This window comes from Aphanomyces astaci (genome assembly GCF_000520075.1).
Source record: "Aphanomyces astaci strain APO3 unplaced genomic scaffold supercont1.2, whole genome shotgun sequence".
In the NCBI taxonomy this organism is placed as follows: domain Eukaryota; phylum Oomycota; class Saprolegniomycetes; order Saprolegniales; family Verrucalvaceae; genus Aphanomyces; species Aphanomyces astaci.
Window position 1 is genome coordinate 1,725,488 of NW_009798265.1, and position 26,076 is coordinate 1,751,563.

Genomic DNA, 26,076 nt, shown 5'->3' on the forward strand with positions numbered 1-26,076 from the left:
CGGCTAATACACACAACGACGAATGAAACAGAACACCTCCAGCCTTCCATCAATGAACGAGCTATGGTCGTTGCGCAAACAAGGTAAGGTACGATTTTGATTATTACTACGTCGGTACAAATTACTTCAATTTTTGGTTAGTCAACAGCTTCGAACGGCCGAAAATCACTGTGATGTGGCCCAATAACGGACAATCATCGCCGACACACCAAGTCTTCGGTGCCGTTCATTGTTACCACCTCGCCGCGCGCCGTTGACCACTTGCATGATGCAGCGCTTCCTCCGCACCGGTATGGCCTCGTGATGCTGCTTGCTTGTGGCTTCACTGATGCCCACGTAGGGTCGTCCGTACGCGCATTCAGCAGCCTGCACACGTCTGCCATGAAGCACGTGGTCGGGACATTGCAACATAGCGTCAACATCGAAGGCAACACGAACCTGTGGCTCGGTGCTGGTGCCGTGGTAAGCTGAGTGCTTGGCACGTGTAGTGCAAACTCAACGTGTGTTAGGACGAGCCGACCATGTCGATCTTGGATCCGTCGCCAGGCTTCACTGCCGCCTTGCGCACGCGGTCGTTCAACCTCGCCGACAGCTATGACCTGTGCGACCTGTCAATTGTTGCACAAAGCATCTCTAACTACTGTGAATCATCTGCAGGCCCCTCATCCACGGTGCTCGTTCCACTCGACACATTTCAGACCCGGTGACCGTCGACCCGTTCGCGCTCGTCAAGGACAGCATCGTGTCTGTGTCGGCCAACATCAAGATGATCTTGGGGTCGGACCACCCCGTGCTGGAAGCTGTGGCCAAGTGCGTTTGTTCTGTAGCCCATATCTCACTCGTTCGAGAATCTCACTGATTCTCTACCAGGTACTTTTTTGACAACGACGGCGGCAAAAAGATTCGACCCACGATGATCCTGCTCGTGTCGCAAGCTGCAGAAGCCGACCGAGTCGCGGACCAGTCGACCTTTCCCAAGTCCCCCGAGTACATTGCCGCATCCCAGCAGCGCTTGGCGGAAATCACGTACGGTCGATGATGTCGAGAGTCCCGCCTTGATTAACCATTGCGATACGCAGGGAAATGATCCACACGGCGAGTTTGCTGCACGACGACGTCATCGACGAGGCCGACACCCGACGAGGCATGCAGTCTGTCAACAAGGTGTTCGGGTCAAAGCTGTCCATTCTGGCGGGTACGTCGCCTCATTCTGCATGGAGAGATGCCAACCTGTTGTGTGTATGCTGATGTCAACTCCTTAGGCGACTTTCTCCTCGCTCGGTCCTCCATCTGCCTGGCTCGGTTGCGCAGCTTGGAGGTACTTAGCCGTTCTAAGAGACTATCATCGTCGTCCAGTTTGAACAGGACTTGTATTATCTAGGCTGTGGAATTGATGTCCACGGCCATCGAGCACTTGGTCAAAGGTGAAGTGATGCAGATGCGCCACGCCGACAAGGGCGGGACCATCTCTCCGTTCGAGTACTACCTGCGGAAGAACTACTACAAAACCGGCTCCCTCATGGCCAACAGCTGCAAGGCGTCGCTGGTGCTGGGAGACCACTCGGACCGAGTGTGCGAACTTGGCTTTGCGTATGGCCGACACTTGGGGCTGGCGTTTCAGGTAGCTCTCGTCACTACATACTAATCGTTCCTTGTGGCGATGATTCATCACGTGTTGGTCGAGTAGCTGATTGACGATGTGTTGGACTACAGCGGGCAGAACACCGGCAAGCCCATGTTGGCGGACCTCAGAGCGGTACATACTACATTTGATGATAGACGTGTCCTGATGATGCTGTCAGGGCTTGGCCACCGCCCCCGTGCTCTTGGCTCAAGAAGAGTTCCCTGTGTTGAAAGAACTGGTGGCGCGTAACTTTTCGTTGGAAGGAGACATCGACCTCGCCGCCGACCTCGTGGAAAAGAGCGTCGGACTGCAAAAGTCCAAGGACCTGGCCATCGCACAAGCCGAGCTGGCATGTCAAGCGGCACTGCAGTTCACTCCGTCGCCCGCTCGCGATGGGTTGGTGAAGTTAGCACAACTGGTGATCACGCGCACCAAGTAGACCACCAGCCCCTCGCTCGACGCTGTCAGGCGAATTTAATAGAACCATGCAAGTTTGTAGAAACTTCGTTGTGATTGGTGAATTAAGCATGAAATTCGAAGCAATTCAAACGACAACAAATAAAAGGCCGGTTTTGATTGGCTAATAATTGACCAATCCAGACGGCTCCATCCACTGCAATCTTTTTCACGAAGGGACGTTTCTCCATTCAACAGCGTCAACGCGGATGGCGAAGTCGAACGACAAGTTCTACAAGACCGTGGTCTTCGCGGAAGACATGACCGACGTGATGCTCGAGAAGGTGGTCGCCACGGCCAAGGATGCGTTCCAGCTCCAAGTGGCGGTATGTACCTCCCCCATCCCCGTCCAATGCATCGGTATCCATACTTCGTCCTAGTCGGGCAAGACTTTTTCCACCATTGCCGAATTCGTTCGCAGGAACATGGAGAAAGAGTACGGACGCGGGTGGAACTGCGTCGTGGGTCTGTCGTTTGGCGCCTACGTGACCCACGAGATCAAGACGTACGTGTACTTCAGCGTCGCATCCGGCGTGTCTGTCCTCGTGTGGAAAACCTAGGCATCGTCCTCTCCCTTCCAACTGAACTTTGCACTCGATTAGTCCATTCCCACTTAAATGCCCATGTAAAGCAACCTCTCTCAACCAGCACCCACCGCCAACCATCATCCCCTATCTAATAGACAGTGTGTGTGGCTGTATTACAATGCTACAAACGTCCTTATCGACTTTGAACCTCATGGCTACACTGGCTACACCCACAGCATCTGCTTCATCTTGCTCGAGAGACTCACTTTGATCACGCTGGTTTCTTCGGTCGCGTCCGAGTCGTCGGCCCGGGGCGACAGCACTTCCTTCTGGTTGATCAGCTTGCCGCACGCCGCCAGCTCGATTAGCATGTCCGTCGCTTCGTTCCGATCCACGACCACCACGTCGATGGCGTCGCCATGCTCCTCGTGGAACGGCATGTTGGCAAACCGCGTGGCCCAGTCCTCGTCGCCGCCGTCCCCCACGACATTGACGACGATGCGGAGGATCTTGACGCGCTTGAGCTTGGTGCACACTTGGGCCACGTTGCGGATCACGCGGTAGTTGAGCACGTCCGAGCTCATCATGACCACCACCACGTCCATGGGCTCGTGCTCCTTCATGGCCTCGCGGACCTGCACGTTCATCTCGCCCGGGTCCTGCGCGTCCTGCATATTCATGCAGAAACTGAACGGCTCCCACCCGCAGTTTTTCATCCGCCGCTTGGCCGAGTTGACCACCACGAGCCGCTCGTCGTCGCCCAGGATTAGCGCCCGCAGCCCGTCGACTTTGCCGTTTTCCTTTTCGCGGCAGTCGCCGACGTACCGCAGCACGAGGCGGAGCAGCGGCGGCCCAATCAGCTGGTTGCAGATCACCACGGACACGATCATCGTGGCAAAGTAGCTGCCCCACCCCGGGTACAGCAGCTGGATCTTCTTGGCTAGCCCCAGCGTCACGCCGGCCTGGGTGATGTAGGCCATCCACGACACTCGGTTGTGCACTTGAGGTTCGTGCGCGAGCGCTCCGCCAATATAACTGCCGAGGAAGATGGCAAAGATACGCGTGAGGCACAGCAGCACAGACACGGCCATGGCCTTGAGCAGCATATCCAGCTCCAACGACGCGCCCGTGAGCGTGAAGAACCCCACGTAGACAAAGTCCGCCATCGACTTGAGCAGCAGGTTGAGCTCCTCGCGGTTGGATCCGTGGTTCCAGTTGTACAGGGTCGCGCCAGCCACCATACAGCACATGAGCGACTCAAGCCACGGGTGGCAGAGATGGCCCAGCACGAACAAGCTGAAGCCAAACATGAGGATCACCACCTGCTTGGACAGCTGCAGCAGCTTGTGGAGTCGACTGCGGCGGCGGATGCGCGGCGTGCGCCACAGGATGATGTACGACATGAACTTGCCCGACAAGACGCCCACCGCGACCGAGATGGCCATCTGCGCCACGAGCTCCATCACGTTGTGGAAGCTGATGCTCTTGTCGCTCAGAAACGACTCAGTGATCATGTTGTTGACGTTGAAGAGGATGATCACAACGATGTCGCAGAGCACGGTCACGCTAAAGATGAACGTGGTAAAGTGGCCCTGCGACCCCGTCTCCTCGATCACGGCCAGCGCCGACGACGGCGACCGCGCAATCATCATGCACCCTGCGAGCATCGCAATCGCATAGCACTCCATCGTAGTCGTGGCTTGCAGGAACACCAAGTAGTTTGCCAGCACGATGATCGTGAGCGTGCCAATCACGTACTCGAACAGGGTCAGCCACAGTGTCACAGCCAGAATGCTCTTGATCTTGCGCCGCATCTCGACCCAGTGCAGCTTGGCTCCCGCCGCCAGCCCAATGTACGCCAGCGCCACCTCGTCCACAAACCTGTATCCCATAAACACACAATCACTACCTCAACCACCATATTACAACGGGATTCTACCGCATTTGGCCGATTTCGTCGGTGGTGATCAACTTGAGCACGAACGGTCCGGTAATAATACCCGTAGCGAGGTACCCTGTGATCCGGGGCAGCCCCACGAATGGACAGGCGTAGCTGATCGTGTGGCTGGCCACCGCCACAATCACAAACGATAAAAACACCATCTTGTCTGGGAGGTACCCGCCAAAGTCCTTGGTCGGGTCGAACTCGTGGGGCTTCATCTCGCGCGCAAATAGCGTGTTATCATCTGTAAAGCCAGTCACGACCTACAAGAACATAAATATATATATATATATCACAATAACAATCGTACCACAGTGTTGCCGCCTTGATCTTGGAGCACGCAGTAGATCGGCAGCTTCCCTGGCTTCCACATGGCTTGGCCTTTGCCCACGACATACGTCAGCAAGTACGTGTCCACGCCCGATCGCGTAAAGCTCCGTGCCTAATATTTTATAATAAAATAAAAATAACATAAAAAAATCCCACACCTTTCAGTTACTTTTACTTTGTCTTCGATTCCACTGAAAAAATAATATTTATACTAATTCTATATATATATATATATATATATATAATACTCCATATGAGACAAATATGCATAATAATAATAAAATATAGTATATATATATATATGAATAACGTTACTAAAACAAGTGTGTCAACCTCCCATGCATTTCGACAATAATAGTATCACAAATACCCCCATCTACTAGGTATGTAAACGTACCACCGACACATTGTTAATCGAACAAGTCTCTTTGTGCACGGCGAGCGGGAGGGTTTCATGCGACGACATGATCTGGATCTCAATCACACTCTCTTCCTGGGCAGGGTCGTCGGACGAGAACAAGAGCTTCGTGCTGACAATCTCGGGGAGGTTGGCGTCGATGGCGAAGCTCAGCGGCACGGCCGTCGAGTACATGAACGCGTTCTTGGCTGCGTTCACGAGCTTGCATTCGACGGGCAGCGTCTGGTTGATGCCCACGTCGTGGTCGCCCGAGCCAACGTGGTACTGCACCAGGTACAGCCCCTTCTTGTCCTCGGTCTGTTCTGCGAGTTCCAACGGGCCTACGCATCATATAGTGTGTGTGAACGCTTTGCCCCAGACGAAGCACATATCAATCGACGGGATGGTTGATGTTTCGTACCGACGCCGTTGACTGAGCAATTGCCAGAGTACCCCGAGGTCAAGTTTTGAGCTTTGAGCGTCAGCGTGACCATGCTGCCTATTTTCGCGGGTGTTTCCGATGAGAACGCCATGAACACACTCTCGATCACGGGGAGCGTGCCGTCCAGCACCATCGAATGCGATAACACGCGGCCTTCCGAGTGCGCCGAGTTCCCGGCCACGTCCGTCACGTTGCACGAGTACGTCATGTCGTCGACCCCGATGTATGGGTCGCCGGCGCGCACGACGACCTGGCCCGTGGACGCGGACAGCGACAGCACTTGGTTCTGTGGCTGCAGCAGACACGTGCCGGAGACAGCGTGCTTGGATTTTGAGCTCACGATAAAGTTCACGGGGGACCCGATGCCGAGGGCGACGATCGACGGGTTCAGATTTGTCTTGTTCTTGGACGGCGGGCGGGTCGTCGCGGCGGCATTCGACGCGGGAGGAATCGCGACAAACGAGTCGATCTCGGGGAGGTACGCAAAGATGGCGATGGGGAGCGTCTCGGTGATGAGCGCGAGAGTTTCGTTGGTCCGGGAGACGGTGCACTTGACTTTGGTCACGCCCGCTTCCGAGTCGGGGTCGCTCAGTTGGATCGTGTACCCGAGCCGCACTTTCCACTTGGAGTCTTTTTGTACCAGCGACACGTTCGTGAGCGGAATGCTGTTGAGCGAGCACTTTGTGTCTACGTTGTCGATGGATGTGATGTCTAGCGAGACTTTGATCTCCATGCCCAAGAGCATGTCGATGCCGCAAAATCCACTTGCGGGAAGGGCCACGGGACTTTTCGACAACGGGGTGCATGACAATGCAATGTCATCGGCAGCGAGCTCTCCCAAAGCACGCGTGAACTGTCCAGCCAGGAGAGCTAGCCCCAGAAGCAGTGATCGCATGGACAGATCGTGTCGTCGGGCCGTACAGCAAGTGTCGGTGACGGCAACAAGCAGAATACTCGTACTACCGCAGTTGGGTAGATGGAACAATTCATGTCCCGTTATTAAAATATCGCGAGTACATACCCAATTGCATATTCATTTGATTTTCACTAAAATAATACTGCGGCCAGGACACCTGCTACACGCATTCTCCTACTCCCTTTACAGTCATTCCGTGCAGATTCTACATGACGCGATCGTAGGCGTCCCGTCAAAAGCGACGAGGGCACTAAGACAATCTCCATCTTCATGAGAACGTCGTCTTGTGTGTGTCGATAACCATCATGGGCTGAAGCTTCTTGGGCGGGCTGCACCTGCTCTTGTCGTTGAACTTGTGAATCTGACGCAAGGCTTCTGTGTGCCCTGCCTTGTGCTTCTGTGCCGCGCAGGATACGAATGATCCAAACGACTTGGCAAACGCCGCCAAGACTTGAGTATCGCTCTGGACCTCCACGGGATTGCGGGGCACGTTGGTGGGTACCTGAATATACAGTGAGTATCGCGTCATGAGGTTGAATGACCTTACCACCCATGTAGCCACACGATCGGTCTTCCGTCGATAGCTTTGGTACAAGGCCTTGACTTGATCCACATCTCGTTGCAACCCATTCGCGCGTCGCTGTTTCAGGCAGTCTGCCTTCGCTCGCTGACGAATCTTCTCCTTGCGTCGCTGGAAACTGTGGCGTCGTGTGAGTTTGCCTCCAGCATACCGTCGAACAGTCCGCTGTAGCAGCACAGCCGCGTTGAACCTGCGTTCTTCAATGGCTCCCATCGCTCGTTTCAGCATCTTCACTGCTCGTCGGGCTTGCAGTCCCCTATCCAAGCGTCACACAGGATATAGCTAGTAGTACTACCGCCAACTCGCTTGGATTCGGATGGCCATGCGGCGCTCCATGTCGTTGATTCGGTGGACAAAGCACACCACGTTCGTCTCAAAGCGCTGCAATCTAAGGTTACTCTAGTAATACTAGTAGTAGTACTAGTAGTAGTTACGTCATGAGAGGGCCACATCGATCAAGGTATTGGCGGTAGTCCGAGCAGATCAACTCGAGGTCGTCGTCGTGAAACCAAAACAGCGCTGTCTTGGTGGCCAAGTCGTGCTTGTCTTCGTCCAGCAACATGCTTGTGATCAGCGGATGGGTCCAATGAATGATGCGAACGCCGGACTGAATGCGCGTCGTCTGCCGCGAGATGACTCCGCGCATTCGTCGTTGAATGGCGATGGCCGCGAGTCGTTCCAACTCGTCTCGACGGGCTTTTTCCAGTCGGCGGCGAAGGGCTTCCTTGCGCGCGAGCAAACCTCGTCCTGCGCACTACCAGCAGCGTAATGTGACAAATGCATGGGGGCGACGGACCTGAAGCTGTATCGCAGCGTTGTGTCGTGCGACCCCGGACTTTTGGAAGGCCGTTGCTTGGTCCGCCAATACTGGCGAGAAATCCAATGCCCCGACTGCGAGATGGAGAGTTCGACCGCAGCCGACACACGTGGGGAGGACTTCTCGTTCAAGACTTGCGAATGTTGTTTGGATGTCGAAGGTGTGCTTGCCAGGGACTACAGGGGGCTTTCCTGTCGATACCAAGTTGTATCCCATGCCAAGGGGTACGGCGTTGATGAAGTTGAGCGCATTGCAGTCTTTGCATGATAGATAAGGACTGACATAGATCCCAGAGGCGGTCGTGTTCCCAACCGGCTTGTGAAACTTCAAGAGGGGCGAGCGTGGACTTCGCGTCATTCGATCCCATGGACGAAATGCGATCTTGGAGAGGCACAAGGTATTATTAGACGAAAACACCTAAAACGTGTTTAACGTCGTGGGTGTGAGCACATTAACGTCGTTGTGTGTTGAGCACATCACACATGTTGGGTAAACAACTGGACCTAAGGATTCACAATGGATTGGGTGGGTACTGCGATGTGGCACACCAGGATGGATGCCAACACGAACTGTAACGTTAATGTTATTATTACGCTGGCAAATCATAAGTTATGGGGAGCCATTCACAATCAGCAATATACTCCGGAGTAAAATGTATGGGAGCAGCCTGACTCGCAACTTTCATCATTTTACACCACACGATCTCATGTGGAGTTAAACCTAACGTTAAACTATGCGATTGGTCAATTCAAAATTGGAGTGAGAATTCAAACTTCTTCGCCACCGCCGCCGTCGTCGCCCCATGGACTCGAGGGAACTCAACATGGGACATCGTTTAGGAAAACTATTGTACTGGTGTATATTGTATAGCAATATCAAAACTCTACTAAGCTGTCGTTCTATTGGGAGGGTGCTTTCATACGAGGTTGCTGACTTCGTCCAACGCCACGTCTTCCTTGAGCATGTCGTACTGCTGCTGTTCTTCTTCGAGGGGAATGAGCACGCACTCCAGGCATTCGGGGTTCCCTTGGGGGTCGAAGAGCAGCGTCAAGGACAAGCTACTGGTAACGCGGCCGTTTGAAATCGCATTTTGCACCACGGTGCGCAACGTTTTGCGGGAATCAATCGCGTTGTGCACAAGCGTTCGAGCACGGCCGATATCGGCACTTAGGCACGAGAGAAGCGTTTCCTTGTTCTTCAGCGCATCTTCGCTGTACCCAGTGACTTCGCGGAACGCCTTGTTCGCTCGAAGGACTTGGATGTCCATCGACATGATCAACGTCGGTGTGCTAGAGTACTCAAAGTACCGTTCGAATGGAGCATACCCCTTGTTTTGTCCGCCGCCGTTCGAATGCAACATGCGCTCGGCGTGCTCGGCCTTCTGCTTGGCGATAATCAAGTCGTTGCGCAGCATCGAGATATAGTGCGCCGTGTTGTCCAAGATCGATTGCTTGTTTTTCTTGCAGCTCACACCGGCATCGTCCAAGGCCTTCTTCAGCGTGTGGATGGTTTCGTTGAGCTTGAACATGCGCTTTTTTTCCTTTTGGTTCAACTCCTCTCGCGACCGCTTCTGACCGTTGAGGCTCTTGTTGTCGTCCATGTCGTCACTCCCGTTGTGCATCGACGACATGCCTTGAACGTTGGAAAAGTCCGTCGATACATGCAGCATTGGTTGGTTCATGTGTTGGTAAAAGTTGTGGTGGGGGGGTCCGTTGTTCAAGACCAACGGCTCGTGATCGAAGTCGCCGTGGTGGCTCAATCCGCCACCGCCACCATGATGTCCATGGGATGGCGCGTGATGCGAGGACGAGTGATGCGACGAGTGATGGGACGCGGATTGATGGTGCGGCGGCAACGCGCTATGGTGGGAGTTGGTGTGGTGCGACGTGCTGTGGTGGGACGGCATCATGTGGAAGTCGCTGGGGCCGCCACTGTTGTGCGATCCTTTGTCCATGTACATGCTTCGCTGCTGCTGGTGGTGGTGCATCATCTGGGACGGCGAATAGTTGTAGTCGTTGCGGTTCATCATAGTGTTCGATCCTTCGTTCCACGTCACAACAGATGCTATACTGTACGGGGGTAGCTTCCTCGTGAGGGTTGCCGAGCCAAATGGAAAATGACAGACATATACCGCCAGCTGGCAGTCGGAAATGTAGCATTCTTCGGAAATCTATAAAAATCACCGGCTTCCTATACAAACCCCAAGCTATTATTTAATCGTCGGCCCAGGATACGTTGATTGGCTGCCTGGTTTGTATGGAACCGACCAAATAAGATGCGCCAACGTCGTCGGCCATGTTGGCGATCAGATATATCCAACCCCCATGCGACGGCGGCAGTCCGAACGTGGCCAAAGGCCATTCCTCCATGAAGCAGCCAGCACCCCAATCACCCCCAGCATACAGTAGACCTCGCTCCAGTTGTAGAAGCGCCTCGTTGGCTGTCGCTTCTCTACGTTGGCTTATCCGGACGCCCATTACTCCATTGGTGGTTGCAGGATTGAACGAGGGGCATACAAACATCAAGTGACATGGCACGCTGGATCGATATTGCACTTGTTAGAGTCGCCACGACGGAACAGAACCCCGAAAGAAGTTTAGGAAGGCGATTCGGACCAAACGTTCGACCTTTGCACGTGTACAGACGACATGGAGCACACAAGTACGATGGCCGACCCCGTCCTAGTTGGGCACTTGCTCACGAATGTACCCTACCCGGTACATAGGCGGGAGCTCTTCATTAGATGGTCCAGTAGGCCGTCGTGCATGATGACCCCACCGTTGTGGTCAGACACCTCGACTGACACAAGCTATGCAACTCCCAATCCACCCAAATTCGTGTGCCGGTACACATGACAAGGTTCGCGAACGTACTACTAGTACATCGTTAATTGGTTGAAAGGCGGGGGGGGGGTACTTGATAGGCATCCCAAAGCGTGGCCTCTTACGAGGGCACTCCACCGCTGGTCTAAGTGGGCAAGCCGAGAAAGGCGACGGTGTACACGTTTTGGAGATGTGCAACGGCAATCACTCGTACCACAGGGACGTGATGGGGGAAAACACATGGTCCACCCGACTAACGTTAAGCAACCTCTGTTCACAGTCAATAGTTTTCACATGGCATCGAAATCGCAGCCGGCGCCGCGATTCTAATGATTCCGAAGACAATGCCTGTGTGTTGGTCACGGCGTACCCGCGATGATTGGTTGCGCAGAAGATGGAGCGATGCTCCATCGGATAGGTGTACGTACATGGATGGACGTCGCAGTCATCAGCGGAGTCATCGTTGAATTCGTGACCATTCGCGTCTCAGACCATGTGTGCCCGAACGCACGCACCATTACCTCATTCCCAGACTACACTTGTCGTTTGTATGGTGGCCCGAGACATGTGATGGCGACACATGCTGCCCCATGCCCAAATTTCAACAAATCGTTCCGAGTGTTGCAAATACAAGAGTATTTAGTTGAACTCGAGAGCTTAGCGGCATAGTGTACTGTACTACTACTAGTAGTACTAGTAGTAGTAAAACGTGGAAACGGGTGGTCGCGAGAGTTTGAGGACACACACTTTATGTGAGATAGATTGGAGTACTGTACACTGTACAGACTGTACACTGTACAGTCAAACGAAGATGCAGCCAACCAACCCTCGTAACGTTGCTGTACAGTACAGTGTTCGACAAGGTCAAAGCAACTGTTGGGAACCACAGTCTGCTTTTCCTGCTTGCTGCATATTCAGTATATATGCATGCGGTTAATTCATCATGGGGTGTCCACACAGCGCATGACGAAAGAAACGACTGTTCCAGGCAAACCCAAAGGATTATTGAAGGCTAATAGTAACGTTATAGCAGCTGCATCACTTTGTAGCATGCATTTGCAAACCCACATGCCAGTATGAAATTTGTGCCACACCTTCACACGTACCTAATGTGTATCGATCCATCGGGTGGTCATTGAATGATTTACCTACTGTATGTACCATGCACCTCCTCTTCCATGGGAAAGGCGTCATCCATGGGAAGGGTGTCTGTCATCAGGACAACCCGATCTACTAGCCAGGCATCATCGTCCTCTTGCGAAGTGGTAGAGGCAGCGAATTGTCGGTTTCATCCGTTCTCATCCGGATAACATGACAAGCTATCCGGTTATTTGGATTCCACGGAGAACGAAACGAAGCATATAAAAAATGGGGCGAGGACTTGGAGTGGCCAAGGCACTGAAGAAGCAGTTCGGCGTCGTCTTTGATGTGGATGGCGTTCTGTTGCGGGGAAAGACACCGATCCCTGGAGCCGCGGATGTGTTGCAGCATCTGCATGATACCAAAACGCCGTACGCAATCATGACCAACGGAGGAGGCGTCACGGAAGTCAAAAAGGCCGAGCAGCTCTCGGATATCTTGAAGTTTGAGATCCCGTCGACGCAGCTGTGCCTATCGCACACACCCATGCGGGAGCTAGCATCCACATACGAAAACGACATGGTGCTCGCCGTGGGCAAGTCTTGTGACAAGACACGGGTTGGTTCCCTATTCCTTGCTTCGCCATGCCGTTGTCGTTGATGCTTGAATCAGAGTCATATGATGATGATATACGTATATCGTGTAGGAAGTAATGGAACACTATGGCTTTCGCAATGTTGTGACAGCGTCCGACTTGCACTCGCATTTCCCCGCCAGCTACCCCGACATCTCCGTGTCAAAGGTTCATGTCAACCACACCACACTGTTGGCGGCTTGTAACTGTTCGATTGTGCGGCATATCGTAGGTGCCGCATCATGGCAAGTTCGACGCGAACGACTTCCGAGCCGTGTTTGTGCTCATGGATCCCATCTACTGGGGCCGCGAGATTCAAATCATCATGGACGTGCTGACATCCCACGAGGGCAAGTACGGCACGTTGGCAGACAACGACCAACATGTACGTCCACTGCATGCATGCATGTATCCCGACGACATCTTGAAAACATCTTGAAAAGGTCAACTTGTACTCGGCCTGCTCCGACTTTCAATACGTCGGAGAGCATCATTTGCCGCGGTTTGGCGCCGGCGCCTTTCGTGCCGTCTTGGAGGTACACTGTACACTAACTCACGTTACTCTATCGCATATATTCCACCTAAATACATATATATATATATATATATGTAACCGTGTCGCAGGACTTGTACATGCGCACGACGGGCACAAAGTTACGCCAAACGCTGTTTGGGAAACCCGAGCCCACGTCGTTCGAGTTTGCGGAGAAGTTGCTCAGGCATCAACTGACTGCCGAGGACGAGCGCCTGGCCGCCATTTACATGGTCGGCGACAATCCGTACACGGACATCCAGGTAAGTAGGGAACTCGACGACTCTTGGTCTAATGCATCATGATGATGATGACAGGGCGCGAATGCGGCGGGGGGGCTGTGGAAGTCGGTGCTCACGCGGACTGGCATGTTCCAAGGAGGACTCAATCACGATGACCATCCCGCCGACGCGGTCGTGGCGGACGTCGGCGCCGGCCTCAAGTGGATTCTCCAAGACTTTGACTCGATCCCATAGTGCACACTAGTACTACTACTATTCATAACTAGTAGTATTATGGATGTACTACTCGGAACACTGGTTTGATTATTTGGACATGACCGACCAGAACGCATTCTGCGACAGCTGGACGTTCCCGACCGTCTTCATGCGCTTCTTGCCCTCCTTCTGCTTCTTGAGCAGCTTCTGCTTGCGCGTGACGTCGCCGCCGCCCACGGCCTTGCCGCTCTTGATCAGCACGTCTTTTCGGAACGGGGCGATGCGCTCCTTGGCAAATACCTACCACCAATGGTTCGTTAGTAGGTTGTCACGAGTAGAGGATGACTAGTTAGTGCATCTACCTTGGCACCGAGCGTGGCTTGGATGGAGATTTCATACTGCTGGCGGTCGATCACGTTTTTCAGCTTGAGGCACAGCGCTCGACCGGCGGCCGTGGCCTAAGCAGCAGGGTGGGTATGCTAAAGGTCATAGGTACGTAGGTAGGTAGGTACCTTGGATCGATGGCAGACAAAGGACAGGGCGTCGAGGATCTTGCCGTTGATCAAGATGTCGACCTTGACAATGTCAGATTGCTGGGGCTCCACTTCGCGGTAGTTCAACGACGCTACGTACCAATATGTGATTTATGACTATCAAGTATATCCAACGTACGATACATATTATAATTCAGAGTAGTATAACTATAAAGAAAAAGAGAAAAAAACGATCAGGATCCCTTACAATTTTTTAATTAAAAAGAAATATCAAAAATATATATATATAAATATTTCCATTATAGGGCGTATTTTTACCATAGCCCGACGTGATGGTCTTGAGCTCGTTGTAAAACTCCGTGACCACTTCCTGCCACGGGAGGAGAAACGTCAGCGCCACGCGGTTGTCCTCCAGGTACACCATGTTGGTCTGCACGCCTCGCTTGTCCTAATAGATATATATATTTCTAAATATCCACAGAAAAATATATATATATATACTTACATTCACAAGCACGAGAATCGTGCCGAGGTAGTCTGTGGGTGTCAAGATGGACGCTTCGACCATAGGTTCTTCTACTTGGTAGTACTTGGTGGACTCTGGAAAGTCACCCGGGGTCTCGACAATCGACCGGCCGCCCTTGGCGTCGATGATCGTGTACGGCACCATGGGCGCCGTGACCAGCACCTGCATGTTCTGCTCGTCCGACAGCCGCTGATGGAATACTTCCATGTGCAGCAGCCCCAGAAACCCACACCGGTACCTGTCGTTGTTCCCGTTATATCTTTATATATATATATATATATAATATTACCCCATGCCCAGAGCTCCGCTGTTTTCGATCTGGGCCGACACACTCGCGTCGTTGAGCGTCAATTTGCCCATCGCATTGCGCAGGTCGTCAAAGCTGCACTCGTCCGTGGGGTACATGCTCGCAAATACCATGCTGCGCACTTCCTATATATAATATTAATAGAAATAAAACTATTTCAATATATATATATATATATAAAGAAAAGGAGGAGATTAAAAAAGTACATACTTGGAAGCCAGGCAGCGGCTCCACGGGTTGGTTTGGGTGGAAAAATGTATCGCCAATCTTGGCTTCCGTCGTGGTCTTCATGCCTAATATATATCACGTCAAACATGAAAAGTTGAATTATTTAAATAGATTTATATATATATATCGAAGGTACCTGCAATGATGTACCCCACTTGGCCCCCTTGCAATCTAATAATATATAATTATATATATATATATCCATGATAATCTATATGAATACAAACCCTTGTGTGGGAGACCGATGCGGCAAGAGCACGCCCGTTTCCTGGATATCATAGCTGGTCTTTGTCGCAGCACTCACGACCTATATAAATATATTATTATATAATATATAAAATATATTTGTCATACCTTGTCGCCAGGAGATATTTTTCCGTCCACTACCTTAACCAGGCACACAATGCCTCGGTAATCGTCATAATATGAGTCCACCAAGAGACACTTGAGCGGCGCGTGGCGGTCGGCCACTGGCGGCGGCAATAGATCCACCACCGTTTGCAACACCTATCACAAATAAATAAAGATATATATATAAAGATATATATATACATATATATATATATATAAAGAAATATATACATATATATATATAAAGAAATAAATATATACATATATATATATAAAGAAATAAATATATACATATATATATAAAGAAATATATATATATCGTACATCGGCAATGCCAACACCGCTCTTGGCCGACGTCAGCAGCACCGACTCTGGGTCCACATCTGCATACATACATCCCATCAACATTTCGCTTTCTTCCACGGAAACCTACCAAGCAGCGCCGAGAGGCTGAGCATGCATTCGTCCGGCTGCGCGTGCGGCATATCGATCTTGGTGAGCACGGGCACCACCCGAAGCCCCTTGTCCTTGGCGGCGTGGTACGTCGCGAGGGTTTGCGACTGGATGCCCTGGGACGCGTCCACCAGCAAGAGAACCCCCTCGCATGCGCTCAGGGACCGGCTCACTTCGTAGCTAAAGTCCACATGTCCTACGATATGGTTAGCACCATGAAGGGGGAGCGAGCGATGGAGGTGTGTACCTGGCGTGTCGACGAGGTTCAACAGGTACCGCTCGTTCGATTTCTTGTCGTGGTACAGCATGGAAGCTGTTTGCGCCTTCACCGTGATGCCGCGTTCCCGCTCCACCTGGAGGTTGTCGAGATGCTGCGCCGATTCGCGCTCTTTCGACGTGATGTTGCCACTGAGTTCGAGCAACCGATCGGCCAATGTCTACATGAACTGATCACGAACAGCATAAAGGGCGAAGGATTACGGATTTTCCGTGGTCGATATGGGCCACAATGCTGAAGTTGCGCGTGTGCTCGACGGCGATGTCGTCCAGTTGGGACGCCATGATCTTGCCCAGTGTCTTCGGCGTCACTTCTACCATTCGCATGAGATCACAGACGAACATAGGAGACACATGCCATCACGAGTAGAGCTGAACGTTCGGCCACCCGTGGCCTTCCAGAGAGCGCCGCGATTGCCGCTTGCTTTGACCCACCGCAGCATGATGCTCGTTGCTTTTCGAGTTGTTGGCTGCTCATAATTACTGTTTTAGCCAATCAAAACCATGCAAAATGAATGCACCAATCAAAGCTTAGCGTCAATGCATCGACCAATCAGATTGCCACAATTTTCTGATAGCGCTTTGGGCCAACACCATTCGAAGCATCTCGATGTGGCGCCTTCCGAAGCAGCACCTCCCGCGCGGCGGCGGCATCTCGTCCTCTGGATTCCTGCGCATGATGAGCGCGACAAACAATGCCGGCGGCGGCATCCCGGGCGACTTTATCGCGCACGTAAAGGAGCTCGGAGTGAGCCTTCCAAACGGCAAGAAACTGTTTGAAAACATGAACCTGGCATTCCTGAACGGCGCGAAAATTGGGATCCTCGGCAGCAACGGCAGTGGCAAGTCGACGCTGATGAAGGTCATTGCGGGTGTGAACAAGGACTTTGACGGCGAACGATGGACCAAGCCAGGTCTGCGCATCGGGTACTTGCAGCAGGAACCGCAATTGGACCCGAACAAGACTGTGTTTGAGAACGTCATGGACGGAATCAAAGAGTCCACGGCCCTCCTCAAGCAGTTCGACGACGTAAACCTGACGCTTCTTTGCCATGTTCCTCATGATCCGCGTAGGTGTCGGCCGCGATGGGCGAACCAGACGCCGACTTCGACAAACTTCTCGACGAGCAAGCCAAGCTGCAAGAAAGGATCGAGCTGTTGGATTGCTGGGGTAGACCACCCAATGCTTCATCTAGATGTTCGATCCAACTCTTCTGCATACTTGTCTAGACCTGACTTACGAAGTCGAACGAGCGATGGCGGCGTTGCGCGTGCCGCCGGGTGACTCGGACGTGACTGTGCTTTCCGGTCGGTGCTTTCATATTGATTGCTTGAATCACACGGAATTAGTGTGATATATTGCTTCAGTTACTCGTAATTAGTGTGATTGGTGGGGTCTCATGCAATTAGTGTAGGGGGCGAGCGGCGCCGCGTGGCGCTGTGTCGTCTTGTGCTGGAGAAGCCGGACATTTTGCTTCTGGATGAGCCGACCAACCATTTGGACGCTGAGTCGGTGGGGTGGCTGGAGACGTACTTGAAGAGCTACAAGGGCACGGTGCTGTCGATTACCCACGATCGGTACGTGGTGAAAACGAGAGACGGGGCTGTCCAAAATAATGATATATACATGTCGCATTCGGTACTTTTTACATCCAAAATGATATATACCTGATTAGGTACTTTTTGGACAACGTGGCGGGGTGGATTTTGGAGCTCGAGCGCGGCAACAACTACGTGTACGAAGGCAATTACACGTACTTTTTAGAGCAAAAGCGCAACCGCCTGAGCATGGACAAGAAGCGCGAGGCGGTGCGTTCGCGGCAGCTCGCGATGGAGTTGGAGTGGGTGCAGACCCATCAGGGCAACAAGAAGGGCACCAAGGCCCGGCAGCGCCAGATCGACGAGCTCAAGAACGACGGTATAAACTGAGTTCACCCTAACGTTGTTCAACGTTGGCGTGTTCGCATGAAGTAGATGGATTCCATCGACAAGAGGAGGGGCAGATTGTAATTCCTCGGCCCGCGCGTCTCGGCAACAAGGTGCTGGTGGTGTCCAACCTGTCCAAGACCATCGACGGCAAGTGCCTGATCAAAAACTTGAGCTTTGAGATCGAGCCAAACAGCATCGTGGGGATTGTCGGGCCCAACGGCGCCGGGAAGAGCACGCTGTTCAACATCATCGCAGGCGAGATGGATGCGGACGCTGGATCGGTCACCCTGGGTAATTATCTCATCACGTTTAGAGGATATATATATATTTGTACGTTAGGCCAAACGGTGCAGATGGGGTTTGTGACCCAGTCCCGCAAGGAGCTCAAGAGCCGCAACACCGTGTACGAAGAGATCTCTGGGGACAACGAGTTTGTCGAAGTCAACGGAGACCGCATCAACACGCGCGCGTACATTGCCTCGTTCAACCTCAAGGGCCAAATGCAGGAAAAACATGTGCGACGATGTATATCTATTTATATATATATGTCTGCTCATCTATATATATATATATTGTAGGTGGGGAAATTGAGTGGCGGCGAACGCAACCGCGTGCATTTGGCCAAGATGTTGCTTGGAGGACACAACCTGATCTTGCTCGATGAACCGACCAACGACCTTGATGTCGACACATTGCGGTAACAATATTATATATATACATATATATATAATATCGAATGAATATAATATATGACTAGATCGTTGGAGATGGCACTGGCAGAGTTTGGTGGGGTGTCGATGGTGATTTCGCACGACCGGTGGTTCCTAGATCGCATTGCCACGCATATTCTGGCGTACGAAGGCGACGGCCACGCCACGTTTTTTGAAGGGAATTACACAGAGTACGAAGCGACCAAGGCCAAGAAATAGATAAAAGTTAAAAAGGTACTTTGCACTTTGGTTATTAGTTGGCTTGGTACGTTTGCTTTTCAAACAACGCGAGCGTGACGCCACTGAGAAAGGCCGGGATCGAGTTGCACATGGTCAAGTACGCCATGTTGCGCTGGTCCAGACCAGCTACGAACGGCGTCTCCAGCAGCTCCAGCTCGCCGTTGTTGAACTGGAACTTGACCTCGTCGCCCTCGTTCTCGGCGTAGATGCTGCGGAGGACCAGCTCGGGGTACTTGAGGTCCACCTTGTACCCCGTGCACTGGTACACGGCGTCGCGGTACTTGGCGATTTGTTCGCGGAACACTTCCTTGAGTCGCTGGTTCATCTTTTGCAGCCCCTCGACCGAGTCATGGGACGACGACGCACTAGTTTTCATCGGCGTCGGCAGCGGCATCTTGGGACCGCCGGGCGTTTGGGGGTTCAAATTCTGCACGATTTCTTTCAAGCGGTCGTTTTCTCTGCGCAATTCCAGCATTTCCGCCGTCTACTCAGCTCACCATTTTATAATAAGGACAACAAGCAAGTCAACCAAGTCCATACCTCTAGCTTTTGTTTCGTCGCGCTCAAAGCCGGGTTCTGTACAATGTAATAACGCTGTTGTTTAACAAACAATGATATATGTAAGTGTCGTACCAGCTGCAGCACCTTGGTCGAGTCGAGGTTGACGGGTCCCTTGGCCAGCCGACGTTCAACGAGCGACGCCGTGGCTTGCGCTTGCTCGAGCTGCGTTCGAAGGTGCAGCGACGCCGCCTTTTCTTGCCCCAGGGCCTCCTCCACTTCTGCGACACGGCGTTTGATTTTGGCCAGCAGCGCAGGCGACGGCAACGCTTGCTGCGTCGATTGCAAGCTCTGGATCGTGTCTTCGGCATTCTTCAGCGCGGTTTCGAGTTGTTGGACCAGCGCCACATGCTCGTCGGACGACCCAGTCGACTCGAACGACTTGAGGAGGGCAATCAAGTCGGCGTTGGTGCTGTGTAGGCGAAGCGCCGTGCGGGACGCAGCGTCCGCCTATGTGTTTAGTGTGTTGTTATTACCAACTAATGTATATATCACAACGCGCAGACCTTTTCCGTTCGATCGGCGTCAGCCGCTTCCAATTGCGCGACCGTGGATTCGAGCGTCACATTCCGTTTCGTCATGGCGTCGATGGTACTGTGCAGCGCCTTCACTTGGCTCTCCAGTTGATGCTATATCATAATACCAATACATTAGACGGAAGACGACGGTCGTAGTTTGATCACGAACCCGTTCGTCTACGAGGGTCTCCAGGTCGTGCTGTTGGCTAGAAAATAGTTCACAAATGGCTTGGGCGGGGCGTTCCGTCGCCAGCTCTTTCGAAACGCCCTCTACAGTTAGGCGCACCAATCACCAATAGTAATAATGTCGGCACGAGTCGTACTGTTGGGGTCGGCGAAGAGGGGTTCAAACGTCGCTTGCCACTGCTTCTTTTCAGCCACCAAATCGTCGTACGAAGCCTAAAAAGTCGAGTCAAGAACAACACTGACACCAAACGAGAGATGGGGGGCTTACGCGCATCGAGAAGGCCTCTTGCAGCTGGCGCTCAGACGCTTCCTGGGCACGATACAGACTCGCGACCTTTTCTTCCAGCGCGGCGTGGCCCTTGAGCTGGTGGCGCAGTTGTCTCAACTAACACCCCAAGTATTGTTAGTTTTCTCTCACATGTCAAAACGGGGGCATGATACCTCGTCAAGGTGCTTGGCTTCAGCGTGTTCGAGATCGGCGACCCGTCGACGATGGTCGCGAATGTCGTTGGCTTCCTTGAGTGTCGCGTCCGCCGCCTTCAATTGCTCCACGGCATTCTACTCAGAGAACCAGAAATAGGTACAGTAGCTCCATCGTAAAACAAGGTTTGGGTAGGTACATACTACCTACCGTGGCCTGGATGGTCTTTTCCGCCAGTTGCTCGCGCAATAGGCGGAGTTCCGATTGAGCTACCTACGCAGTATAACAACATATGTTCGTGAGTTTCAATCGTCATAACGTCATATGCGTGGTGAAATGGCGGGTTGTACCGAAGTCTTCAACGGAGACGGAGCAGTGTCCACTGCCACGAGCGCCAACTTGTCTTCGAGACTGGAGATAGTCTGGCGCGCCTCGTTGGCGGCGGCCTTGGACGCTTCCTCCATAGCCCGAAGGTGCTCCATCAACTCTTCCAGTTCGTCGTCCTTGTCGTGCAGCGCTGCGTCGTGTTCGATTCGAAGCGCTTGTTGGGCTTGACGCAGTTCGAAGACTTCAGTCGTCGCACGACGAAGCTTGGTCTGGGTCTCTTCTTCCTCAGTCATCGTCAGCTTCAAACGACGCTTCAACTTCTCCAGCTCTGCATCCTTGTCGGCCATCTCCATCTCATGTTTGTGGCGCAACCGCGCTTCCAGGAGTCGTTCGGCTTCCAACTCGCGTCGCAGCATCTCGACGCGAGTGAGCGCCGCGTTCTCTCCCTCTGTTCGTCGACGCTTTGCAGCAAACCCTGAGAGACTGGAACTTTGCATCACGTTGCCGCCAATTTCAGAACCATTGGCCGTCACAAGGTCGTTTGTGAGGGACTGTACTTTCTCCTCAAGTTTTCGGGTATACCAAGCGGAACGAGGCTGTTCCTCGCCATGTTGACCGACGACAGCATCGTCACTTGCGTCGCGTCCGCGCTTGAGCTCACGGGATTCGTCGCTCCATTCTGCCGTCATGGGGATTCCTTCGTCCGGACCGGTTTCCGAGGCACTTCCCAGGGTGATGGAGCTAGTCTCAAGTTGAAATGCTGGTGCATCCGCATGGGGAATTGGTGATAGTTCTCGTGTACTTTCCATCAAGCTTTGGTACCCGCCGCCAGTCTTTTCCATCAAACCGCGCTTCGAAATTCAAATTTGCGTTTTGAATGCTGCAGTAGGTTTAACGCATGATTATTAACACAATATATTAATATTTTAATATTAATATATTGTGTCACACTATTAATAGTCTCGTACTACTACAGTACGCAGTATTAAAATAGTAGTACGAGACTAGTAGTGCTACTACTATTTACTACTTCGAAGTACTAGTAGTACTAGTATCAATTGACGCTTATTAATATATTGGTTGACTTTATGAACCAATACAAAACAAATATTATTGATTGTGACAGGTAGGCGGACAAAATGTAACCGCTGCCTGCACCCACGACAATTAGATGGCGCACTTGGCGGGAATGATGTCGGTGGTGAGGTCCTCCTTTTGCTGGCCTAGCTTGCAAGTCACTTGCACGTTCAACGAGCGAGCGGTGCCAGGGCACGGGTCCGCGCCAAAGATCCTACAGCCAAAACGATAAGACTTTGACATCTCCATACTCCCTAGCCACGTACGTCGGTTCGGCTGGCACGACGCATGTTTGCACTCCCTGGCACAACGCGTTGATGGCGTCCGGAACGCCCTTGAAGGCGCAGTCGCCCTTTCCGTAGGTCGAGCCAGCGTCCGAGTCAATGACGTAGCCATTGGCGCACGACGCAGACGCCGACCCGTGGTCGCCAGCGGTGGCCCACGTCTGGTATTTAGGCTTCTGGGTGCATTCGGCAGAGATTGTCAAGCGCTTCCCGGTGCCAACGCAAGGGTCGCCAAACACACTACACCATAAAATGATTGTCAAAAGTACTGTACTTCTACACAATCGGGGATGTACCCGTTGGAGGCGGAGACGCCGCACGATTGCTGGCCCAAGCAAGCGCGCTCGACGACGCCCTGCGAACCACCGGCGTAGCACCAGCCGTAGCGAGCTCCCAACCCACTTCCATCAGGCAACCCGTAGGATGCAAAGATGATGCGGGAGATCTCGTGTTGGGCGTCCTGGCAACCCAATGTGGCCCAGCCATTTTCTCCCACACCAGAAGTTACAAGGGTGGCTCCAGGGCTCAGGTAGAGCGCGGGGGTAGGCGGGGCGGTAGGAGCAGGGGGCGAAGGAGGGGATCCCATGGTACTAGTGCTGGTGGAGGTAGTAGATTGAACGCAAAATGTAAAATGAAGCTTTGAGGAATACCGAGGTGTGTCGATGGAACTGCTTGAAACGGCTGCAACCTTTGGATACGAAGCTTGGATTGAAATAGGGGATGTAGAACTTCGAACTTTGGTGTAGTGTGTCCCTTCGCGAGTAGGATATGGCTCACAGTCTGGATGAATGCGATGGCAATTGCTCGAAAATACCATAGCTGACTGTTGTTGTTGGTTGGTGTATTTGTAGTTTATAGCGACTAAACTAGCTTGTGCGCGGCCGTGGCCTTATCCCGGGTCAAGAGTGAGATCCTCGTCGAGGTAGTCGTACAGTGAGGGGAGGAAGTGTGAGTGCAGCGGTTATCCTGGGTGACTGGATGCAAAGTCCAAGCGATAATCGGGAGTCACCTTCTATAGTAAATCTGCGGCTTGGCATTTGTCCCGAGTGCGGTGCTTGAAGGTGCAATCGACTTTGGCCGTAAGGGTACGGGCTTCCATGTAGAGGGCGCGGAGGCCTGGGTGGCGGACTCGGTTGAGGCCCCGTACCTGTAGGATGAGAAGATACCGTAGCTGACTGTGAACAGCAAAATGAATTAGATGTAGCCGATCCGGTTTTGGCTGAACGTGCCAAGTCTCAAAGAGGCCACCACTTAACACCTGTTGAAGCTATCACGAATTATCGAACTAACTTTGTTCGCATTGCGCTCTTGCATTCGTTTCGATGGTCGATATGAAACAACTCGTGTGTATCAATGATTTTAATAAAGCCAGGACTAGTAGTAATACTTCGCAACAAAGAACAAAGTGAATAGACATGGTTTGGTAACATTACAACTTAACATCATGCAAAGCATGCACAACAACAACGTGTCCACGTATTTAGATGGCGCACTTGGCGGGAACGATGTCGGTGGTGAGGTCCTCCTTTTGCTGGCCTAGCTTGCAAGTCACTTGCACGTTCAACGAGCGAGCGGTGCCAGGGCACGGGTCCGCGCCAAAGATCCTACAGCCAAAACGATAAGACTTTGACATCTCCATACTCCCTAGCCACGTACGTCGGTTCGGCTGGCACGACGCATGTTTGCACTCCCTGGCACAACGCGTTGATGGCGTCCGGAACGCCCTTGAAGGCGCAGTCGCCCTTTCCGTAGGTCGAGCCAGCGTCCGAGTCAATGACGTAGCCATTGGCGCACGACGCAGACGCCGACCCGTGGTCGCCAGCGGTGGCCCACGTCTGGTATTTAGGCTTCTGGGTGCATTCGGCAGAGATTGTCAAGCGCTTCCCGGTGCCAACGCAAGGGTCGCCAAACACACTACACCATAAAATGATTGTCAAAAGCACTGTACTTCTACACAATCGGGGATGTACCCGTTGGAGGCGGAGACGCCGCACGATTGCTGGCCCAAGCAAGCGCGCTCGACGACGCCCTGCGAACCACCGGCGTAGCACCAGCCGTAGCGAGCTCCCAACCCACTTCCATCAGGCAACCCGTAGGATGCAAAGATGATGCGGGAGATCTCGTGTTGGGCGTCCTGGCAACCCAATGTGGCCCAGCCATTTTCTCCCACACCAGAAGTTACAAGGGTGGCTCCAGGGCTCAGGTAGAGCGCGGGGGTAGGCGGGGCGGTAGGAGCAGGGGGCGAAGGAGGGGATCCCATGGTACTAGTGCTGGTGGAGGTAGTAGCAGGTGAACCTCAAAATGCAGAATGCCAGGCGTAGGAACCTCACCAGGGTGTCGGATACGTTGTACTTGGCTTGGTTTTGAAACGGCTGCAACCTTTCGGTGAAGCTAGAGCTTTACATTTGGCGCGAGTATGACGTCATAATTCAACCAATCGTAACACGATGTCGGTGGTGAGGTCCTCCTTTTGCTGGCCTAGCTTGCAAGTCACTTGCACGTTCAACGAGCGAGCGGTGCCAGGGCACGGGTCCGCGCCAAAGATCCTACAGCCAAAACGATAAGACTTTGACATCTCCATACTCCCTAGCCACGTACGTCGGTTCGGCTGGCACGACGCATGTTTGCACTCCCTGGCACAACGCGTTGATGGCGTCCGGAACGCCCTTGAAGGCGCAGTCGCCCTTTCCGTAGGTCGAGCCAGCGTCCGAGTCAATGACGTAGCCATTGGCGCACGACGCAGACGCCGACCCGTGGTCGCCAGCGGTGGCCCACGTCTGGTATTTAGGCTTCTGGGTGCATTCGGCAGAGATTGTCAAGCGCTTCCCGGTGCCAACGCAAGGGTCGCCAAACACACTACACCATAAAATGATTGTCAAAAGCACTGTACTTCTACACAATCGGGGATGTACCCGTTGGAGGCGGAGACGCCGCACGATTGCTGGCCCAAGCAAGCGCGCTCGACGACGCCCTGCGAACCACCGGCGTAGCACCAGCCGTAGCGAGCTCCCAACCCACTTCCATCAGGCAACCCGTAGGATGCAAAGATGATGCGGGAGATCTCGTGTTGGGCGTCCTGGCAACCCAATGTGGCCCAGCCATTTTCTCCCACACCAGAAGTTACAAGGGTGGCTCCAGGGCTCAGGTAGAGCGCGGGGGTAGGCGGGGCGGTAGGAGCAGGGGGCGAAGGAGGGGATCCCATGGTACTAGTGCTGGTGGAGGTAGTAGCAGGTGAACCTCAAAATGCAGAATGCCAGGCGTAGGAACCTCACCAGGGTGTCGGATACGTTGTACTTGGCTTGGTTTTGAAACGGCTGCAACCTTTCGGTGAAGCTAGAGCTTTACATTTGGCGCGAGTATGACGTCATAATTCAACCAATCGTAACCTTTCAAAAGATACGTCTTACTAGGGTTAGCACTATGCAATCATTCTGTTGTTCGATGGATATGTACTAAACTGCACTTGGTAACGTTTGTAGTCTTTGTGGCTAAGGGCAATGTTAAAGATGAGTTGCAAAACCTCTCTATCATACTGTAATTGACTTCAAATTTGTAAAGCGTTCTTGTTGCTTAATGCAACTGAAGTACAAAGCCCCAATGATAATGGTAGAGTACTGTACATTAACTACTGAAATGGTGGTGGTGATGTGCACGC

The 26,076-nt window shown here is 52.7% G+C and overlaps 10 protein-coding genes across 15 annotated transcripts; 4 read left to right on the plus strand and 6 right to left on the minus strand.

Moving 5' to 3' along the window:
* The first annotated feature begins 110 nt into the window (after positions 1-110).
* On the plus strand, positions 111-2,151 carry H257_01501 (hypothetical protein). 4 transcript variants are annotated; one of them, XM_009824751.1, is made up of 10 exons: positions 111-290; positions 341-462; positions 510-601; positions 658-810; positions 871-1,026; positions 1,080-1,195; positions 1,263-1,318; positions 1,382-1,621; positions 1,688-1,756; positions 1,803-2,151. In XM_009824751.1, exons 1-10 carry the CDS (start codon positions 266-268, stop codon positions 2,061-2,063), a joined length of 1,290 nt encoding a protein of 429 aa, XP_009823053.1. In that variant the 5' UTR covers positions 111-265; the 3' UTR covers positions 2,064-2,151. The 4 variants fall into 4 exon arrangements, with proteins under 4 accessions (XP_009823053.1, XP_009823055.1, XP_009823054.1 ...); XM_009824753.1 differs by having other exon boundaries at positions 1,382-1,756; XM_009824752.1 differs by having other exon boundaries at positions 1,688-2,151.
* A 138-nt stretch (positions 2,152-2,289) lies between these two features.
* H257_01502 (hypothetical protein) lies at positions 2,290-2,640 on the plus strand (the record flags this gene model as incomplete). Its single annotated transcript, XM_009824755.1, has 2 exons — positions 2,290-2,406; positions 2,461-2,640. The coding sequence occupies 2 exons, from the start codon at positions 2,290-2,292 to the stop codon at positions 2,638-2,640; spliced, it is 297 nt and encodes a 98-aa protein (XP_009823057.1).
* A 191-nt stretch (positions 2,641-2,831) lies between these two features.
* On the minus strand, positions 2,832-6,613 carry H257_01503 (hypothetical protein; the record flags this gene model as incomplete). The annotated part of the gene is made up of 5 exons (XM_009824756.1): positions 2,832-4,488; positions 4,547-4,812; positions 4,860-4,991; positions 5,277-5,617; positions 5,698-6,613. 5 exons carry the CDS (start codon positions 6,611-6,613, stop codon positions 2,832-2,834), a joined length of 3,312 nt encoding a protein of 1,103 aa, XP_009823058.1.
* Positions 6,614-6,727: 114 nt separating this feature from the next.
* On the minus strand, positions 6,728-8,481 carry H257_01504 (hypothetical protein). Its single transcript, XM_009824757.1, has 5 exons — positions 8,011-8,481; positions 7,649-7,968; positions 7,510-7,602; positions 7,182-7,470; positions 6,728-7,136 (listed from the first exon to the last, which is right to left on the minus strand). Exons 1-5 carry the CDS (start codon positions 8,386-8,388, stop codon positions 6,903-6,905), a joined length of 1,314 nt encoding a protein of 437 aa, XP_009823059.1. The 5' UTR covers positions 8,389-8,481; the 3' UTR covers positions 6,728-6,902.
* A 376-nt stretch (positions 8,482-8,857) lies between these two features.
* On the minus strand, positions 8,858-10,141 carry H257_01505 (hypothetical protein). The gene has a single exon (XM_009824758.1). The coding sequence runs from the start codon at positions 10,058-10,060 to the stop codon at positions 8,948-8,950; it is 1,113 nt and encodes a 370-aa protein (XP_009823060.1). The 5' UTR covers positions 10,061-10,141; the 3' UTR covers positions 8,858-8,947.
* Positions 10,142-12,194: 2,053 nt separating this feature from the next.
* Positions 12,195-13,635, plus strand: H257_01506 (TIGR01456 family HAD hydrolase). Its single transcript, XM_009824759.1, has 6 exons — positions 12,195-12,551; positions 12,640-12,735; positions 12,800-12,952; positions 13,011-13,103; positions 13,192-13,362; positions 13,417-13,635. Exons 1-6 carry the CDS (start codon positions 12,222-12,224, stop codon positions 13,573-13,575), a joined length of 1,002 nt encoding a protein of 333 aa, XP_009823061.1. The 5' UTR covers positions 12,195-12,221; the 3' UTR covers positions 13,576-13,635.
* On the minus strand, positions 13,578-16,632 carry H257_01507 (GTP-binding protein LepA). The gene is made up of 15 exons (XM_009824760.1): positions 16,530-16,632; positions 16,376-16,485; positions 16,143-16,332; positions 15,876-16,091; positions 15,767-15,825; positions 15,446-15,598; positions 15,319-15,398; positions 15,228-15,262; positions 15,074-15,156; positions 14,846-14,988; positions 14,536-14,794; positions 14,349-14,478; positions 14,049-14,161; positions 13,899-13,994; positions 13,578-13,836 (listed from the first exon to the last, which is right to left on the minus strand). Exons 1-15 carry the CDS (start codon positions 16,612-16,614, stop codon positions 13,645-13,647), a joined length of 1,944 nt encoding a protein of 647 aa, XP_009823062.1. The 5' UTR covers positions 16,615-16,632; the 3' UTR covers positions 13,578-13,644.
* A 116-nt stretch (positions 16,633-16,748) lies between these two features.
* Positions 16,749-19,060, plus strand: H257_01508. 2 transcript variants are annotated; one of them, XM_009824762.1, is made up of 9 exons: positions 16,749-17,201; positions 17,246-17,342; positions 17,402-17,479; positions 17,587-17,749; positions 17,848-18,089; positions 18,146-18,391; positions 18,440-18,615; positions 18,679-18,797; positions 18,858-19,060. In XM_009824762.1, the coding sequence occupies exons 1-9, from the start codon at positions 16,782-16,784 to the stop codon at positions 19,027-19,029; spliced, it is 1,713 nt and encodes a 570-aa protein (XP_009823064.1). In that variant the 5' UTR covers positions 16,749-16,781; the 3' UTR covers positions 19,030-19,060. The 2 variants fall into 2 exon arrangements, with proteins under 2 accessions (XP_009823064.1, XP_009823063.1); XM_009824761.1 differs by having other exon boundaries at positions 18,146-18,615.
* H257_01509 lies at positions 19,044-21,936 on the minus strand. Of its 2 annotated transcripts, XM_009824764.1 has the most exons (10): positions 21,084-21,936; positions 20,944-21,006; positions 20,754-20,870; positions 20,581-20,697; positions 20,450-20,525; positions 20,296-20,396; positions 20,115-20,237; positions 19,684-20,058; positions 19,591-19,626; positions 19,044-19,534 (listed from the first exon to the last, which is right to left on the minus strand). In XM_009824764.1, exons 1-10 carry the CDS (start codon positions 21,900-21,902, stop codon positions 19,064-19,066), a joined length of 2,298 nt encoding a protein of 765 aa, XP_009823066.1. In that variant the 5' UTR covers positions 21,903-21,936; the 3' UTR covers positions 19,044-19,063. The 2 variants fall into 2 exon arrangements, with proteins under 2 accessions (XP_009823066.1, XP_009823065.1); XM_009824763.1 differs by having other exon boundaries at positions 19,591-20,058; positions 21,084-21,926.
* A 164-nt stretch (positions 21,937-22,100) lies between these two features.
* On the minus strand, positions 22,101-25,720 carry H257_01510 (hypothetical protein). The gene is made up of 3 exons (XM_009824765.1): positions 25,334-25,720; positions 25,020-25,277; positions 22,101-22,351 (listed from the first exon to the last, which is right to left on the minus strand). Exons 1-3 carry the CDS (start codon positions 25,621-25,623, stop codon positions 22,228-22,230), a joined length of 672 nt encoding a protein of 223 aa, XP_009823067.1. The 5' UTR covers positions 25,624-25,720; the 3' UTR covers positions 22,101-22,227.
* Positions 25,721-26,076: the final 356 nt, after the last annotated feature.

Coding starts and splice junctions, on each gene's coding strand:
- H257_01501 (XM_009824751.1), top strand. CDS start 266: ATGATGCAGCGCTTCCTCCGCACCG. Junction 1,196..1,262: donor AAAGCTGTCCATTCTGGCGG/GTACGTCGCCTC, acceptor TCAACTCCTTAG/GCGACTTTCTCCTCGCTCGG. Junction 1,757..1,802: donor TGTTGGCGGACCTCAGAGCG/GTACATACTACA, acceptor TGATGCTGTCAG/GGCTTGGCCACCGCCCCCGT.
- H257_01504 (XM_009824757.1), bottom strand. CDS start 8,388: ATGACGCGAAGTCCACGCTCGCCCCTCTTGAAGTTTCACAAGCCGGTT. Junction 7,969..8,010: donor ACGCTGCGATACAGCTTCAG/GTCCGTCGCCCC, acceptor CGCTGCTGGTAG/TGCGCAGGACGAGGTTTGCT. Junction 7,137..7,181: donor ATCGTGTGGCTACATGGGTG/GTAAGGTCATTC, acceptor CTGTATATTCAG/GTACCCACCAACGTGCCCCG.
- H257_01505 (XM_009824758.1), bottom strand. CDS start 10,060: ATGATGAACCGCAACGACTACAACTATTCGCCGTCCCAGATGATGCAC.
- H257_01506 (XM_009824759.1), top strand. CDS start 12,222: ATGGGGCGAGGACTTGGAGTGGCCAAGGCACTGAAGAAGCAGTTCGGC. Junction 12,953..13,010: donor TGGCAGACAACGACCAACAT/GTACGTCCACTG, acceptor CATCTTGAAAAG/GTCAACTTGTACTCGGCCTG. Junction 13,363..13,416: donor ATCCGTACACGGACATCCAG/GTAAGTAGGGAA, acceptor TGATGATGACAG/GGCGCGAATGCGGCGGGGGG.
- H257_01507 (XM_009824760.1), bottom strand. CDS start 16,614: ATGCTGCGGTGGGTCAAAGCAAGCGGCAATCGCGGCGCTCTCTGGAAG. Junction 14,479..14,535: donor CGATTCTCGTGCTTGTGAAT/GTAAGTATATAT, acceptor TATATCTATTAG/GACAAGCGAGGCGTGCAGAC. Junction 13,995..14,048: donor TTGTCTGCCATCGATCCAAG/GTACCTACCTAC, acceptor CCTGCTGCTTAG/GCCACGGCCGCCGGTCGAGC.
- H257_01508 (XM_009824761.1), top strand. CDS start 16,782: ATGTGGCGCCTTCCGAAGCAGCACCTCCCGCGCGGCGGCGGCATCTCG. Junction 17,750..17,847: donor CTGTCGATTACCCACGATCG/GTACGTGGTGAA, acceptor ATACCTGATTAG/GTACTTTTTGGACAACGTGG. Junction 18,616..18,678: donor GCCAAATGCAGGAAAAACAT/GTGCGACGATGT, acceptor TATATATTGTAG/GTGGGGAAATTGAGTGGCGG.
- H257_01509 (XM_009824763.1), bottom strand. CDS start 21,902: ATGGAAAAGACTGGCGGCGGGTACCAAAGCTTGATGGAAAGTACACGA. Junction 20,238..20,295: donor AGACCCTCGTAGACGAACGG/GTTCGTGATCAA, acceptor ATTATGATATAG/CATCAACTGGAGAGCCAAGT. Junction 19,535..19,590: donor CGACGAAACAAAAGCTAGAG/GTATGGACTTGG, acceptor TGAGCTGAGTAG/ACGGCGGAAATGCTGGAATT.
- H257_01510 (XM_009824765.1), bottom strand. CDS start 25,623: ATGGGATCCCCTCCTTCGCCCCCTGCTCCTACCGCCCCGCCTACCCCC. Junction 25,278..25,333: donor GGCGTCTCCGCCTCCAACGG/GTACATCCCCGA, acceptor TTTATGGTGTAG/TGTGTTTGGCGACCCTTGCG. Junction 22,352..25,019: donor GTCGTGCCAGCCGAACCGAC/GTACGTGGCTAG, acceptor TTTTGGCTGTAG/GATCTTTGGCGCGGACCCGT.